The sequence below is a fragment of the Cetorhinus maximus genome, chromosome 32, assembly GCF_964194155.1.
Source record: "Cetorhinus maximus chromosome 32, sCetMax3.hap1.1, whole genome shotgun sequence".
NCBI lineage: Eukaryota > Metazoa > Chordata > Chondrichthyes > Lamniformes > Cetorhinidae > Cetorhinus > Cetorhinus maximus.
Window position 1 is genome coordinate 14,057,376 of NC_135910.1, and position 17,539 is coordinate 14,074,914.

The 17,539-nt window shown below is 48.5% G+C and overlaps 1 protein-coding gene across 1 annotated transcript in view; it reads left to right on the forward strand.

Moving 5' to 3' along the window:
* The window catches only part of eml2 (EMAP like 2), a 63,700-nt gene that overhangs the window by 9,376 nt on the left and 36,785 nt on the right, over nt 1-17,539 (forward strand). Inside the window, exons 3-7 of the mRNA XM_078533168.1 lie at nt 6,006-6,135; nt 7,722-7,871; nt 10,993-11,062; nt 13,729-13,839; nt 15,544-15,639. Coding sequence (XP_078389294.1) covers nt 6,006-6,135; nt 7,722-7,871; nt 10,993-11,062; nt 13,729-13,839; nt 15,544-15,639 — 557 coding nt within the window. The remainder of the gene's footprint in view (nt 1-6,005; nt 6,136-7,721; nt 7,872-10,992; nt 11,063-13,728; nt 13,840-15,543; nt 15,640-17,539) is intronic.

The following is a 17,539-nucleotide window of genomic DNA, read 5'->3' on the forward strand; positions in this document are numbered from 1 at the left end:
TTCTCCCAGTCTGTTCCTCAACTGGAGTGAAAGCAGATTTAACTGTAATTTTCAACAGGTTAAGTACTAGGAAGGGAAAACATTTGCAGGGCTGTGCAGATGTGGACCTAATTGGATTGCATGGGTGTGATGGGCTGAATGGCCCTCTTAAAGAACACTACAATACAGGAGGAGTTGGAAGTGTATAAATAAGCCAGAAACTACTTCGGAACAGTTCATGAATATTGCACTGAACCTGAACGAGCTTTTGAATAATGGATAATGTGTTAATAGGAAGTCCACCACTAAATGGAATGGATAATTCTTGAGGTATTAGTGTCTCTGCCGCTCCCTGTGGCAAAGCATTCTTCCCCCAACAGCCGTCCACATTAAGAAATTTCTCCCCACCCTTCTCTTCCTTTATTGTTTTAGTGACCACTTTAAAATCGATCTCCCATCATTAATTTCCCCAGTCACAGGAAACCGCTTCCTGCATCATCCTATCTATCAAAATCCTTTGTAATTTTAAAAAGCCCTTTTATTAAATCCCCTCGCGGTCTGACTTGCTCCAGCGATGGTTGTTTCCTGTGGTGGGTGACTCTATTGAAGGGGGAGAATTGATTGCGTAAACCATAATTTTTATGAACTATCTCCGCCTAAATTAAATTGCTTCTAACCTTTTTCCAGGCCATGTTCTGCTTAAGACCCTCTCTTGTGCAAAGTGAGCTGGTGCCTGATTATTCCATTTACCGCTCCAACTGGACCAACTTTGTTTCTTAAGGGCACTTGCTACAGGCAGTACCAGCTTGAAGCTGTCAAGCTTTCACTTCACTGATCGCTTAAGGCCCCTGACCAAGATCGGGACAGCGTTGGCTCCGGCAGGAATGCTGGCTGCAACAGCAAACTGGTCGACTGCAAATAGGAGCGAAACACTGCGGGTGCTGGAAATCTGAAACCCAAAATGCTGGAAAAACTTGGCAGGTCCGGCAGCATCTGTGGCGAGGGAAACAGAAGAAGGGTCATACGGACTCGAAACGTTAACCCTGTCTCTCTCTCTCTCTCTCTCCACGGGTGCTACCAGACCTGAGTACTTTTTTCCACCCCCCACCCCACCCCACCCCCAGCATTTTCTGTTTTCCTTTTGGTCAAGTCTAGAAACTGCCCGAGGCAGTTTTCAACCAAGCCCCTGGCGAACATTTCAAAACTGGGCCGCTTAATGGAAACTGACAGCAGAATTGGCTTATTATCCAAGTGCCTAATCCTCTGTCGGGATTTTTTTTGTTTTTTGTCTTTTCTCAAAGTGGCTGGTGCACCACGGGATGTTAAAATTTAACGGAACAGAAAAAGGACGCGTTGCCTCTTGTGTAGTGCAAACACTCCCGAAACAGCCGGTGAAATACTTTCAAAGTGGAATCACGTTTGAAAAGTTGGGAATTTGACAGATCCAGTGAGATCATTTCGGCTTGTCCAATGCTTGTTGAAATGTTCCCTCTGCGCACACACACACACACAATTCCCTTTCCCTCTTCAAACTACCAATGATAACTTATGTTTACATAGCGCCCTTTCATTTAAAATAACGAAACCCCCTTGCCCAAGGGTGGACGTCCTGGCCGTGGAGGGAGTGCAGCAGAGGTTCACCAGACTAATCCCTGGGATTGTCCTGTGGGGAAAGATTGAGGAGACTGGGCCTATATTCTCTTAAGAGTTTAGAAGAATGAGAGGTGATCTTATTGAAGACTACAAAGTTCTTACAGGGCTCCAGAGGGATGGTTGATGCAGGGCAGATGTTTCGCCTGGTTGGGGTGGAGGGGGCTCTAGAACCAGGAGACACGATCTCAGAGTAGGAGGTAGGACTGGGGTGAAGAGGAATTTCTCTAGTCAGAGGCTGGTGAACCTTTGGAATTCTCTACCCCAGAGGGCTGTGGAGGCTCAGTCATCGAGCATGTTCAAAGCGGAGATCAGTGGGTTTCTAGAGACCAATGACATCGAGGGATTATGGGGATGGCGTGGGAAGATGGCATTGAGGTGGAAGATCAGCCATGGTATAGCTAAATGGCGGGGCAGGCTCGAGGGGCCGAATGGCCCTATGCTCACAAGGCACTTCACCAGAGTATTATAAAACAACACAGGCGAATAAGGAGAGATGGCCAGAAGCTTGGTCAAAGAGGTAGGTTTTAAGGAGCATCTTACGAGGTAGGCGATGAGGTTTAGAGAGAGAATTCCAGGGCTTGGGGCCCAGGCAGCTAAAGGCACGGCCGCCAATGGTGGAGCGATTAAAATCGGGGATGCCCAAGTGGCCAGAATTAGAGGAGGGCAGGTATCTCGGTGGGTTGTGGGTCTGGAGGAGATTAGAGATGGGGAGGGGTGAGGCTATGGAGGGATTTGAAAATGAGGATGAGAATTTTAGGATGCTGCTTTGCCATCAACTCCCTAAACCAGGTGCTATATAAATGCAGGTGGTTGTTGTAACACTGTCAGTCTCCTTAAAGTGCCTTTGTTTTTTATTCATTCACGGGATGTGGGCTTCGCTGGCTGGGCCAGCATTTATTGCCCATCCCTAATTGCCCCTTGAGAAGGTGGGGGTGAGCTGCCTTCTTGAACCACTGCGGTCCATGTGGTGTAGGTACACCCACAGTGCTGTTAGGGAGGGAGTTCCAGGATTTTGACACACCGACAGTGAAGGACTGACAATATATTTCCAAGTCAGGATGGTGAGTGACTTGGATAGGAGCTTCCGGGTGGTGGTGTTCCCATGTGTCTGCTGCCCTTGTCCTTCTAGGTGGTAATGGTCGTGGGTTTGGAAGATGCTGTCTAAGGAGCCTTGGTGAATTCCTGCAGTGCATCTTGTGCAGTTGTGGATTCAGTGATGGTAATGCCATTGAACATCGAGGGGCAATGGTTAGATTCTCTCTTGTTGGAGAAGGTCATTGTCTGGCACTTGTGTGGCACGAATGTTACTTGCCACATGTCAGCCCAAGCCTGGATATTGTCCAGGTCTTGCTGCATTTGGACCTGGACTGCTTCAGTATCTGAGGAGTCGCGAATGGTGCTGAACATTGTGCAATCATCAGTGAACGTCCCCACTTCTGACCTTATGATGGAAGGAAGGTCACTGGTGAAGCAGCTGAAGATGGTTGGGCCGAGGACACTCTGGCCACTGCCCCATCTCTAACCTTTTTCCCCTCGGATCATTAAACATACGATTTATTGTTCAACTCCGTATCCTGCTAACCCACTTCACTCTGGCTTCTGTCCCTGTAGTGAGACCACGTTGCCAAAGTGATCAATGATGTCCTCTGTTACTATAACCAACTTACTATGCTCTATGTCTGCCCAGTAGAAAAGGTCTCTGGTCCAAGATCAGGCAGATTAATCAGCACCATTGATTTGTGCCGATTCCACACAAGGTGTAAACTCTGGCTAATCATTTGACACTTCCAGCTGCATCTGATCACCATTGGCTAAAACCCATCATACATGGTCCTGGAGTCAATCAGTAATCGAAACCTTGAGTAAACCGAGCCAGTGAATAACTAACTATCTCCACACGACATTCTTCTGCTCACTGTGCTTCCTGGTGTGGCCTGAGGAACCCACAGTCACTGCCACTGTAATAATACATAGGAGCAGAAATTAGGCCAATCGGCCCATCGAGTCTGCTCCGCCATTCAATCATGGCTGATAAGTTTCTCAACCCCATTCTCCCGCCATTTGGGCTGTGTGACTGAAATCAGTCTATGCAATGCAGTGCTTTACACACCTCCATGGCTCACAGTAGATGTGGCCATGATATTAGCAAAATTCTAAAAGCAGAAAGTTTCAGAAATGCACAAAAGATAAGACCGGCTCCTCTCCTGAGGGACACCGGCCATTGGAAGTATTCAATTCGTCACTTCTTTGACCAGTGGTGTATTTGTCTGAGCCATGGTCACCCCTTACCCTGACATTGGATAATTACAAGACTGGTTTAAAAAGAAAGAGTACTTGCATTTATATAGCACCTGTCATAACCACTGGATGCCTTAAACTGCTGTACAGCCTGTTAACGACTCACTGGGGATAGTGCGCTGTAATATCCAGCCCCACTGTGCCCCAAGCCACAACAAAGGTGAAAAGTTTGATCCAATCACCAGATTGTCCCAATTCTACTTAACTGTTTAATTTAGGTAAATTAAACCGAATTTAACCTAACAGAATATGAGCACCAGGCTTGTAAACTTAATGTAAACTGTTTATTGAACAAATTGTCTTTTAACTAGTGGCAAAATAAAGAAATATGAACTACTAACACTAACTTAAATTCTACCCCTTATTAAACCCCTACACACCACACACACGAGACACAAACATGGATTTTAAGGGTGAGATAAAACAGTTCAATAGCACCAATCTGGAGTACAGGATTAGATGGGTTTATTTTTATTGATGTCTTCCAAATTCCTTGCAGTTTGCCATTGACGCGAGGTGGTCTCCCAGCACTTTCAGTCTGTGGTTCACTGGTTGAAAAACTTGCTTTTCAATGTCCCTACTGGTGACTTTTTTTTCTCCCCTTTTCCTCTTGACATGGGTTTTCAGAGAAAGCAGATTACAGAAATGCGGGATAGCCAACTAGCTATTATGGCAGAATTACTGGAATCTTACAAACACGAGAGAGGTTTCAGGTCTTCCCTCTCTTCAGGCTAGGAGCTGTTTCTCCCCGTTACTCCACAAAACCCTAGTTAGGAGCCAATTAAAATGCTGTCGTTGGGCAGTCCCCTGTAGTCCAGAACCCCTTTCTGGCACCATCCTTTTCTCTTACGGCACCCTATGTTCCAGGATAGCAACATTGTAGACATCCCTCATCCTGTTCCAGTAAACATGTCTTTCAACTGCAGCCATGGTAGTTTTTTAAAGCCACGATCCAAGAAAGTTTAAAAAAATAGGTTCTTTACAAGCCAAAGAAGTACTCTTCAAATTAATTGTAAAAAAGGAAGCATGGCAGCCAATTTGCATGTAGCAAACTTCTACAAACAGATGACCAGATCAATTATTTTGGTTTTATTGATTTGAAGGAGAAATATTGGCACAGGGCACAAGAAATAGGAGCAGGAGTAGGCCACTCGGCTCATTGAGCCTGCTCCGCCAATTCAATACGATCATGGCTGATCTTGAGCTTTCCGACTCCACTTTTACCCCCCACTCCCTCTCCCCATATCCCTTAATTCCCTGAGACACCAAAAATCTGTCTATCCCAGTCTTAAACGTATTCAACGATGGAGCATCCACAACCCTTTGAGGCAGAGAATTCCAAAGATTCGCAATCCGTTGAGAGAAGCCATTTCCCCTCCTCCTCCTCAGTCCTGAATGATCAGCCCCTTACCCTGAGACCGTGCGCTCCTGTGTTTTAGACTGCCCGACCAGTGGAATCGATCTCTCCGCTTCAACCCTATCAAGGCCCTTCAGAACCTTGTACGTTCCAATGGGATCTCCTCCTCATTCTTCTAGACTCCATTGAATATAGACCCAGTTTACTCAGCCTCTCATCATAAGACAACCCCCCCCTCATCCCAGGGACCAATCCAGTGAACCTTTGCGGTACCATGACACGGGGTGGGGGGTAGAACTCCCCTGTTCTTCTCCCATGGGATCTTTTACATCCGCCTGAGAGGGCAGGCAGAACCTGGGTTTGACATCTCATCAGGAAAAAATGGCACTCCCGGCAGGGCAGCACTCCGTCGGTGCTGCACTGGGAGTTCCAGCCTGGGTTATCTGCTCAAGCCTCTAGAAGTGGGAGTTGAATCCACGACCTCTATCTGGTTCTGAGGCCAGCGTGTTACCTGTGGAGCCACAATACTCTTGGCATCAGCGATTTAATTTCCAATTGTATCACAGGTTTAACATTTAAAAAATGTCCCAATGGTGCTTCATAGAGGAGAAGGGGTGGGAAACGCTGGGATATTTAATCGAGAGAGCCTTCAGGACCCTGTGGCTGGTTAAATGTGTGTCTCCGCCTCTTGCATGACTATTGTTATTTTGCCTCACAGAGGAGGGCTACGTCAAGATGTTCCTGCGTGGTCGCCCTATCGTCATGTACATGCCGCAGGCCCTGACTGAAACCTACAAGTTACAGGCCACTGCAGAGCTGCCGGCCCACAAGCTGAAGATGGAATGGGTGTATCCTCCATATTATCAACAAACTTGCTTTTTATTTTTGATTCGAGACATGTTTTCAGTGTGTTCCAGGACCCGCTCGAACACGGAATGGTTATTGATGGATTTATAAATTCCTGACTTCCCACCCCCTCCTTTCATCACACGCGGGGAGGCGGGGGCTGCACGCGGGGAGCGGGGAGGGGGAGGCGGGGGCTGCACGCGGGGAGGGGGAGGGGGAGGCGGGGGCTGCACGCGGGGAGGGGGAGGGGGAGGCGGGGGCTGCACGTGGGGAGGGGGAGGGGGAGGCGGGGGCTGCACGCGGGGAGGGGGAGGCGGGGAGGCGGGGAGGTGGGGCTGCACGTGGGGAGGGGGGGGGAGGAGGGGGGGAGGCGGGGAGGCGGGGAGGTGGGGCTGCACGTGGGGAGGGGAGGGGGGAGGCGGGGGGGAGGGGAGGCGGGGGGGAGGGGAGGCGGGGGGGAGGGGAGGCGGGGGGGAGGGGAGGCGGGGGGGAGGGGAGGCGGGGGGGAGGGGAGGCGGGGGGGAGGGGAGGCGGGGGAGAGGGGAGGCGGGGGAGGGGAGGCGGGGGAGAGGGGAGGCGGGGGAGGGGAGGCGGGGGAGAGGGGAGGGGAGGCGGGGCTGCATGCGGGTGAGGGGGCGGGGAGGCGGGGGCGGGGGAGGTGGGGCTGCATGCGGGGGAGGAGGGGGAGGTGGGGGCTGCACGAGGGGGATGGGAGGGCTGTATGCGGGGACGCCCATTCCGGCAAGTTCCTGAATTAGCAGCCATAGGTGAAAGGGCCCAGAACATTCCGCAGTTGGTAACCTGGCCCTGGAATTGTCTCCGTGTTTTAGGGGCTTTTTGCTGCCCTTCGCAACGATGCAGTGTCTAAAAATAGCTGCTCGAGAAGGTTCTAGTTTCCAATGGCCACACAATGGATTGTAGCAAATTCTTCAATGTCTTTTAGTGCAAGTCTTAACCCATAGTGAGAATATGGGTGTGAGCTCACTGTGTACGTCTGTACTGATTGGATACAGAATAGAGGAACTGATCAAAGCGTAATTCGCTAGGAGGGCTGGTTTGGCTGGTTTGTGATAATATGATCCCAACAGCCTGGGTTCAATTCCTGTACTGGCTGAGGTCGTCTATGAAGGTCGTGCCTGAGGTGTGGTGACCCTCTGGTTAAACTCCCTCAGCCAGAGCAGGGGTCCCACCCCGTCACTGTTGACTTTAACCCGCCCTGCGTGCTGGCTGTCTAACCAACTGAACCAACCAAAACCCCAGCTAACCGAAACCAAACCTGAAACAAGAATAGAAAATGCAGGAAACGCTCAGCGGGTCAGACCAGCATCTGCAGAAGGAGAAACAGTTAACATTTCAGGTCAGGGTGACCAGAACTGACGAAAGGTCATCATCGACCTGAACCGTGAACGAGATGATCAAAATCCCAGTTGTTGCAGGAGATGTTTGCGTCCTTCGTACTTTCGGCTGTTTTACATTAAATGTGGGGCGTTTAATTTGATCAAGTTTGACCACATATTGACTCCACTGCACCGTTCGGCAATAGTGGTTTCAAGTCCTCCAGTGTAGGTGCCTTAATCGATCGCTGCAGGTATGGTTATCGAGGGCGTGATTGCCGTGCCAACCTCTTCCTCCTGCCGACGGGCGAGATTGTTTACTTCATCGCCTCGGTGGTCGTGCTGTATAACGTTGAGGAGCAGTTACAACGTCACTACCTTGGACACAACGACGATGTGAAATGGTGAGTGACGTGCGCCTCCAGATGGGTGCTCGGGTGTTCAGCGCGGCAAGGGTTAACATGGGGCTGGAGAGCCGAACTCTCCCCACGGTGCGATGCAGAGAGACACGTGACGTTTGGCTGAGTTGTACGGAGAGATGAGAGTAGAAGTCAGCATGAAGTTAGTTCCTTGTCCGGGCTACACCTTGTGCAAGTGTGTTTCGTTCTATGTAACTGATAAACGGAACTGTTCAACCGTAGCCTCTGAACCTCTTCGTGAGGGCTACTGAACAAACCCTTACAAGAGGTTGTATCTATGGTTGCCAACTCCGACAGGAGCTATTCTGGGAGATTCTTTGTCCCCCACTTGACGTAATGTCATTAATTGTACTGTTCAACCTGTCCACAATGTCAAGCCGCCATCTTACGGTGTGTGGTCGTCTGACCCTAGTACACTGGACAATGCTCATTCTCTCTTCCCACTCTGGCAATTCGGGGGAAAAACCCAGACCAGTTCACCACTGAACTGGTCTCTGCTGGATTTTACTGGCAGCGACCGACTTAACCAGCAATTCGATCAAACTCGTCAGAAATCCAGCATGGACTCCCGGTTGCCGAGCAGGCGCCGCGCTTTTCGGCCGCAGCTCGGCACCCCTGACAGTGCAGCACTCCCTCAGCGCTGCACCGGGAATGTAACAGCGCAGCACTCCCTCAGCGCTGCACCGGGAATGTAACAGTGCAGCACTCCCTCAGCGCTGCACCGGGAATGTGACAGCGCAGCACTCCCTCAGCGCTGCACCGGGAATGTAACAGTGCAGCACTCCCTCAGCGCTGCACCGGGAATGTAACAGCGCAGCACTCCCTCAGCGCTGCACCGGGAATGTAGCAGCGCAGCACTCCCTCAGCGCTGCACCGGGAATGTAACAGCGCAGCACTCCCTCAGCGCTGCACCGGGAATGTAACAGTGCAGCACTCCCTCAGCGCTGCACCGGGAATGTGACAGCGCAGCACTCCCTCAGCGCTGCACCGGGAATGTAGCAGTGCAGCACTCCCTCAGCGCTGCACCGGGAATGTGACAGCGCAGCACTCCCTCAGCGCTGCACCGGGAATGTAACAGTGCAGCACTCCCTCAGCGCTGCACCGGGAATGTAACAGCGCAGCACTCCCTCAGCGCTGCACCGGGAATGTAGCAGCGCAGCACTCCCTCAGCGCTGCACCGGGAATGTAACAGCGCAGCACTCCCTCAGCGCTGCACCGGGAATATAACAGCGCAGCACTCCCTCAGCGCTGCACCGGGAATGTAACAGCGCAGCACTCCCTCAGCGCTGCACCGGGAATGTAACAGTGCAGCCCTCCCTCAGCGCTGCACCGGGAATGTCAGTCTGGGGGATTATGTGCTCAAGTCTCCGGAGTGGGTTCGACTCAGTAATGTGATATGTGCCTGGGATGGAGTTTAGCCAGTGGAGGACAAAGCAATTTTTTTTGACCACAAGAAAGCAGGATATTCCTGGTAGTGGGAATGTGACTGGGAGTTTGTAGTTTTGCCCTCTTGTGGCTATAAGAAGGAATATCATAGACTGACTAACCTGACCCATTAATCCTATGGTAAAATCATAAAACTGCGGATGCTGGAAATCCAAAACAAAAACAAAAATACCTGGGAAAAACTCAGCAGGTCTGGCAGCATCTGCGGAGAGGAACACAGTTAACGTTTCGAGTCCGAATGACTCTTCAACAGAACTAAGGAAAAATAGAAGAGGTGAAATATAAGCAGGTTTAAGGGGGGGGGGTGGGCCTATACATTAGCTTTCATTGTTGTAGTGAATAAAAGTTTGCCCTTGGTTGTTTTTTCAAACCTCTCTAACATATATATGCACCGCTGTCTCTACTGTGTGCCTGTGCACTACTGCAGTTTTGTTTGACGATGCTGTTGATACAGGTTGTTGTTCCTCAGGGGAGCAGTTCATTGGCCCTGGGTTGGAATGATGTGACCTATGACATTTCAGGTGGTGATTGGACAGCGTGGGAACCAACCCCGGAGCGATCCCAAACAAGGAGTTGCTGCTGGTCTCTCCCGTCCGCTGTTACCTATTCTGGAGTAGCCACCGCCCTTCATTATATTTCCACCGAGTGAGACTTAATCTTTGCCTCTCTTAAAAATGTCCTCTTCAAAAAAACATCTCCTGTGTTGCTCACCGGGAGACGTTGATGCCGATTTGTAGCCACGGAAAAGCTTTGCTAATGACTCGACACTCTGACCTACTCGTGCCGGTGCCAGTGTACCGAGCTTTCCATGTGTTAGAAATTGGACTGCAGCAGTTCATGAAGGCGGCTCACCACTGCCTTCTCCAGGGCAATTAGGGGCGGGCAATATGAATGCCAGTGGCGCCTACATCCCATGAAAGAGTTTTTTTTTAAAAATGACTAATGACCTTGTGCTGGTGACAGGTTGGCGCTCTCCTCGACATCAGCGAGGTGTGGAGCGTTCACCTCTGACACAAGGGCATCTTGACCGGGAGTGATTGGGACGGGGAGGGGAAGGAATGATCGCAGTTGTACAAGTTTTTCACCGGCTACTTGGGCAGTGAGGTCAGGGCTGCCCCGCTGAGGGGTAATGGTCACATGCAGCACATTTCTTCAATGTGAAGCTGCAAAAAAATGTACATTTTTTTCCGTTTTGGTTAGGGGCCCTCTGTTTCTCTCTTGTTTCTCTCTTGTTTCTCTCTTGTTTCTCTCTCTCCCTCTCTCTCCCTCTCTCTCCCTCTCTCTCCCTCTCTCCCCCTCTCTCTCCCTCTCTCCCTCCCCCCTCACCTTTCGTCCCCCTCTTTTTTTGCCTCGTCTCTGTCTCTTGATAGCAAACACTCTGCCATGCAACAATACCAACAAAGTGAAAGGCAGCTGTGTCTGTCTGTCTGTCTCTCGTTCATTATGCCAAGGAAGAATACTAACAAAGTGAAAGAAGCTAGAAACTGTTAACTGGAAGCAGTAAACCACCTAAAATGCTGAATGCAATAATGTGTAACTGGGCTCCCTTCGCTATGACTCTATCCTTTACCCAGCTTCTGAAGCTTTCAGTCTGGGCCTAGTGTTGTTATCGAAAAGCGAACATGATGACTCACCCCTCTCTTCCTAATCTCTTTCTCAGCCTTGCAGTACATCCTGATAAGGTCACCATGGCGACAGGGCAGGTGGCGGGAACCACAAAAGATGGAAAGGTATAATATATTCAAATTTTAATTTGCATTTGTCAAATGCAGAAGGTAAATTTGCCTGTTCTTTTCCTGTCTTCTCTGGCGTGTAGCATTCCCCAAACAAAGGGCCCATTCTCTTGAGCTGCACCTGTTAGTGTTCTGTTAACTTTACCCCCCACCCCACACCCAATCCTACACCCCAATATGGGTAAATCTTCCCTTTTTTGAACTTATTGCTCAATAATAAAACCTCAACTTTAAAAGAAATTATAAATTATCTGGAAAGCTGAATCAGCGAACGCTAGATAGCAATTTGGTCTTGAGATAAATGGTCTTCTAGGAGTTTTTGGATTAAACAAAATTATCTCCGGAAGAAACATACACAGTACATTATAACAGATCTGTCTCTCTTAAAGAGACTCCTCTTTAGTCTGAACTTAAAATTCTTAATTATAAAATTCTAGAAGAGTCAGGGTCCGTGAGGCATACAGAATAAGTCTATCACCTGTTTATAATGGTTAGTTTATTTTAAGTTTAAACTTTGGATTTAGTTATAATATTGTTTTGAACACTACTAAGTGTAAACACAAGATAAACTAATTTGTCTAAAAATACTAACTTCAAATCCACTTGGGTAATGTCAGGATAGACGAACAGTAACAAGTTTTATACTTACAATCCAAAGTATAGAGCGTAGTTTTTGCTGTCTTTACCTCAGTTTTTGGGGAGATGTAATGAGACCTCGACCCTATAACTGCAGAAATCTGACTTCCTCATGGGTTTAGAAGATCTGATTACTTGTCTACCTATGTTTCTAATATAAAGAAAATCTGTTGTTTTTAGAATAAAGAGTATTGAGTTGTATTTCGGAGGCCCTTTGTTGCAGTATTCTCAAATCAAAACATTTTTATTCTGCATCACAATGGCATTGTGATCACTTTAAACATGGCTCCCTGTTTGGAAAGCTCACCCTTTCAAGGCTTCATGTCTGGGAAGTAACCCTGTGTCTGTGAAAATAATGTATATTATTCTCACAAAGGGCCTTCTCTTAATACTGTTCGGACTTCCCTATGCCCACCCATGCCCTGTATCTCTCTTGATACCTTCCCTATACTCACTACATCCTGTATCTCTCTCGATACCTTCCCTATACCCACTACACCCTGTATCTCTTGATACCTTCCCTATACCCACCCATGCCCTGTATCTCTCTCGATACCTTCCCTATACCCACTACACCCTGTATCTCTCGATACCTTCCCTATACCCACCCATGCCCTGTATCTCTCTCGATACCTTTCCTATACTCACTACATCCTGTATCTCTCTCGATACCTTCCCTATACCCACTACACCCTGTATCTCTCGATACCTTCCCTATACCCACTACACCCTGTATCTCTCTCGATACCTTCCCTATACCCACCCATGCCCTGTATCTCTCAATGCCTTGGCTAGCAAAAAATTTTCAATCTCCAATTTAAAACTTACAATTTGATCCAGCATCAATTTCCCTTTCTGGAAGAGAATTCCAAACTCCTCCCACCCTGTGTGTGTGTGTAGAAATGTTTTCTAATTTCACTCCTGAAAAGGTCTGGCTCGAATTTTTAGACTCTGCCCCCTGGTCCTAGACCACCCAACCAGCAGAAATAGTTTCTCTCTCTCTCGCTCTCTCTACCCACATCTCTCTCCCCTTAATATCTTTAAACTTTGATCAGATCACCCCTTAACTTTTTAAAATTCCAGGCAATGCAACCCTAGTTTGCGTAAGCTTCCCTCATAATTTAACCCTTGGAGTCCAGGTCTCGTTCTGGTAAATCTACACCAGGCCAAATATATCCTTCTAAAGGTGAGGTGCCCACAACTACTCAGTGACTCCAGGTGTGGTGTACATTCCTTAGAATTTAGATGAATAAGTGGTGACCTAATTGAAACATAAAATTCTTAAAAGGGCTTGACAGGGTTGAGGCTGAGAGCTTGTTTCCCCGGCTGGAGAGTCTAGAACACGGGATCACAGTCTCAGGATAAGGGGTCGGCCATGTTGGACTGAGATGAGGAGAAATTTCTTCACTCAAGAGGGTTGTGAATCTTTTGGAAATCTCAACCTCCAGAGGGCTGTGCATGCTCAGTCATTGCGTATACTCAAGACGGAGGTCGATAGATTTTTCTGCGTACCTGGGGAATGGAGGGATATGGGGATAGTGCGGGAAGGTGGAGCTGAAGTAAAATGTCAGCCACGATCTTGTTGAATGACGGAGCAGGCTCGATGGGCTGAATGGCCGACTCCTGCTCCCATTTCTTCCGGGCAGTTAATCTGAACCGCATTCATTTTACAAGGGTCCTGAAAGAAAACTGTGGGCAGGGAGGGAAGGGTACGGTCTGTTAATTTACTCCTCCAATGGTCTCTGAATTTCAGAGGGATATAGGGGGTAATTTTGTGGCAAATCCCGGAGATGACTGAATTATTCCTGAATTATTGGTGACTGAATTAGTCACCACCCACTCTATTTTTGGAAGAGTCTGCAGACTGGTAATTCCTATGTATAGGGGGGAAAACAGCTCCCTGGTTCATTAATGAGAGTGGAATCAAATAGGAAAATAACTTACAGATTCACCACAAGGAGCGGACGCAAGAACCTCTCCCTGTTATGTCAAGTTTCAAGAGCTTTTTAATCCCCTTCCTCTGACAGCAACTTGCACCTCACGTCCGTGTGTGGGATTCCGTGAGTCTGAACACCCTGCACGTTATTGGATCTGGGGTCTTCGATAGAGGTGTATCTTGTGTATCCTTCTCCAAGTCTGTGAGTATGCCTCTTTTGATGCTTCATTTTTTGGGTCCATTTGGTGCACAAAGAGGAATTATTCCAGTATTGGATATATTTCCACAGTGGTTTTGGGGGTGGGTGTGGGGTGGTGAATAGCCTCTTGTGAGCTCGAGGTGAAGGTTGCTCTCTCCATTTGCCCTCCCTCTCTTGCTACCCACCTGAAATCCTGAGCCAAAGCCGCTTTGCAATGTCTGAAGGTTGACGTGGAAGTTGCTCGTTTCATATTTTCTCTTGCACGCTTATTTTTTTTCCCTTTCCCTTTTGTTGGAAGGATTACCAGGCTGATCATCAACCTGTTCAACCGCGTCATGCCTGCTCCCACCCCCCCACCCCTGTCCCCAACAAGTCCCGGATTGGGACTGGAAACCTGGAGCTTCCGCCTCCGAGGCAGGGGTGCTACCCACTCCACCACAACACCTCCGTCAGAGGTTGGGTGAGAGATGCTCTTCCAATTCTGAATCCACTTCAGCCCCAGACTCCTGAGTTTTGCTTACCCCAAGTGGGAGGAGTTTGGGCAAGTTGGAGGACCCCTCGGTGGGTCAACTCGGGGGTCTGGCCAAAACGGCCATCTACACGTTCAGGTCGGACGCAACGTAAGGTGGGCCACTCTGGCTCTGCCTGTTTCTTTCCTGCTGTCCCGCTTGGCTCAGGCTGATGTATATTCTATACCTTGGACATATGCTGAGGTGAACTAGTTTCTTTTGTGTGTAACATGTTTTATTCAGTGCTTTAAAATGTCTACTCCATGATTCCAGCTCCTTTTTACAGCTTTGTTTACTTTGGTTAAGCCTGGGCATGGACTCAATCAAGCACAGTGAGCGTCAATAGTAAACAGACTCTCGTAATCAAACACAGAACAATTAAACACTAACTGGCGAGGGAGTACTCTAATTGCTTGCCAGTTGTAGTTAACGATAGCAGGTGGAGGGCATCGATTCGGGTTGTTACTTGAGCACCTATGAAGAGACGCTTACTGACACTGTAGTGGGGGTTAGGTTAAGAGGTATATCCTTGTAACGTTTCACTCTGAATAAATCTAAAACCAGCAAAGGTTGGATCTGGCTTCATCCTTTAACTGGGAATTGGGAGTTAACATCCATGAGGCCTTCCACAGCCCCTTGGGCACCTCAGGGACAAGACCATTACGCTGGAAGTAATAATTATAATATAATTCAAAATAAAAGGGTTTTTTTTTTATGGTTAAGTTCTTAATTGGAAAGGTCCACCTAAAGTAAGATGTACTTTTTTTTTATGTAATAAAAAACACTGGAAGTATTCTACAGGCCGAGCGGCGTCTGTGGAGAGAGAAAGGGTTTTCCAGTCATACCAGTGGCAGCCCGGTCGTGGGTGGGGTAGAAAAATTTGGACTCTACAAATTTTCCCACATTTGAAATTATTTTTCTTCCCCGCCCCCACCCACAGAACCACAGAATCTCACAGTGCAGAAGAGGCCCTTCGGCTCATCGAGTCCCCCACCCCGGGAAATCCCACCGACAAGAGTTAACGTTTCACATCGTCACCTTTTCCTTTTATTTCCAGTTCCTGAAGTGCAGTATTTTGCTCTGGAGCGGGTTGGTTCCTGGGGCAGCCTGTCTTGACTTTGTGCTGTTTTTATTCCTCATGTTTTCCCCGAATTTAGTGATTTTTTTTCTTGTACACTAACCCTGTTGGATTTAACAGAACGGAGGGGCTCACCTATGTGCAGTGGATGATTCCAATGAACACATCCTCTCTGTGTGGGACTGGCAGAAAGAGCAGAAACTGGCTGACGTGAAGGTAGGATGTGGTAACTGGGGGTATAGTCCCTCCTTTCTCTCAATTGGGGGCGGGGGAAGGTCACGTGATGTACTGCGGGGGCTCTGACCAGTGGGGCTTTTAGTGCGGGCAATCAGGGCTGGAGGGAGCTTCCTGACACAAGCCCTGGTTGAGTGTGAAAACACCTGGAATAAACTTGAGTAAAAGCAAAACACTGCGGATGCTGGAAATCTAGAACAAAAACAAAAATACCTGGAAAAGCTCAGCAGGTCGGACAGCATCTGCGGAGAGGGAGACAGTTGACGTTTCGAGTCCGTGTGACCCTTCTTCAGATGTCCCCATTAGCACATCCTTTAGATAATATCACCACCGTCAACACCCCTTTTGTCCTTTTTGTCTATGACATCTTTGGCAACCTCTTCTTGGCCTCCACCTATCACTGGCCCCCTATCGAGCTCTACCTGTCCCACTCACCCCCCCCTTTACCAGCTTATATTTCGTCTCATTTCTATATGTCTGATGAAGGGTCATACGGACTCGAAACGTCAACTGTCTCCCTCTCCGCAGATGCTGTCGGACCTGCTGAGTTTTTCCAGCTATTTTTGTTTTTGTTCTGGAATAAACTTGAACTGTTTCTTGACAGAACCTGTCTGCTGCGTCGAGTCATCGCGTAGGATGTGCCGTGATTTATTTGAAATGTTAATCGCAGAGAGCGGGTTACTCAAAGCGGCTCCTTCCAGCAAGGCAGAAAAAAAAACCTCCCATTTCTGTGTCGTGTCATCTCTCCCATCCCTCCACGCGCCCTCCCTCCACACACCCTCCCTCCACGCGCCCTCCCTCCACGCGCCCTCCCTCCACACACCCTCCCTCCACGCGCCCTCCCTCCACACACCCTCCCTCCACACACCCTCCCTCCACGCGCCCTCCCTCCACACGCCCTCCCTCCACGCGCCCTCCCTCCACGCGCCCTCCCTCCCCACGCCCTCCCTCCCAAAGGGCTTTCTAGCCAGTGAAGCCATTTTGAAATGTAGTCACTGTTGTAATGTAGGAAACTTGGCAGGCAGGTCGCGCACAGCAAGATCCACAAACAGCAATATGATTTTTATTTTATTTTATTCCCCCTTTCAATAAAATAGAGTTGGAACTCTGGGTTACAAGTGGAAATGCATAACCAGATTCTCAAACATTGTCAGGACTCACGTTTCGGGCAGAGACCTCTTGTTTGGAACTCATGAGCCTTCTGTCTCAAACCTTAGCAGTTTCCGGCAAAATAGGAACAGGGGGAGGCCATTCAGCCCCTTCCTGCTTTCAGTGAGATTGGGGCTGATCTCCAGCCTAACTCCATATACCCACCTTCGTCCCATAATCTTTTAATACCTTTGGCTAACAAAAATTTATCAATCGACCTCGCTTCAGACACCATTTGTGTCGACATGTTTCCACGTTTCACTCCTGAAAGGTCTGGCTATCATATTTTTTAGTCTATGCTCCCCCCACTAGTTCTTGACCCTGCTCCCAGCCAATGGAAATAGAGACAGGGAGAAAGTACCTCAGCTCTTGGTATGTTGAGAAATTTGACCAAATCACCTCTCAGCCTTCTAAATTCTGGGGGAATACAGCCCTAGTCTAACCAACACAGTCCGGATGTCATTCGAGCAAGTCTAAACCTCCCAGGCAGACATTGATACTCATCCATCATGTTTAAAGGTAAATGATCTGTCAACTGCAACAGGTCTAATCAGTTTTGGTGCCTTTCCATAGAAAAGAACACTCATTTCATCCAGTGCTTTACATGACCACAGGACCTCCTACAGCATCCTTGCAATTGATGAACTCCCCTTTTCTATTTGAATTGTGATTACTCTTGTACTGTAGCAACCAATTTTTGCACAGTAAGCTCCCATAACCGGCAATGAGATAA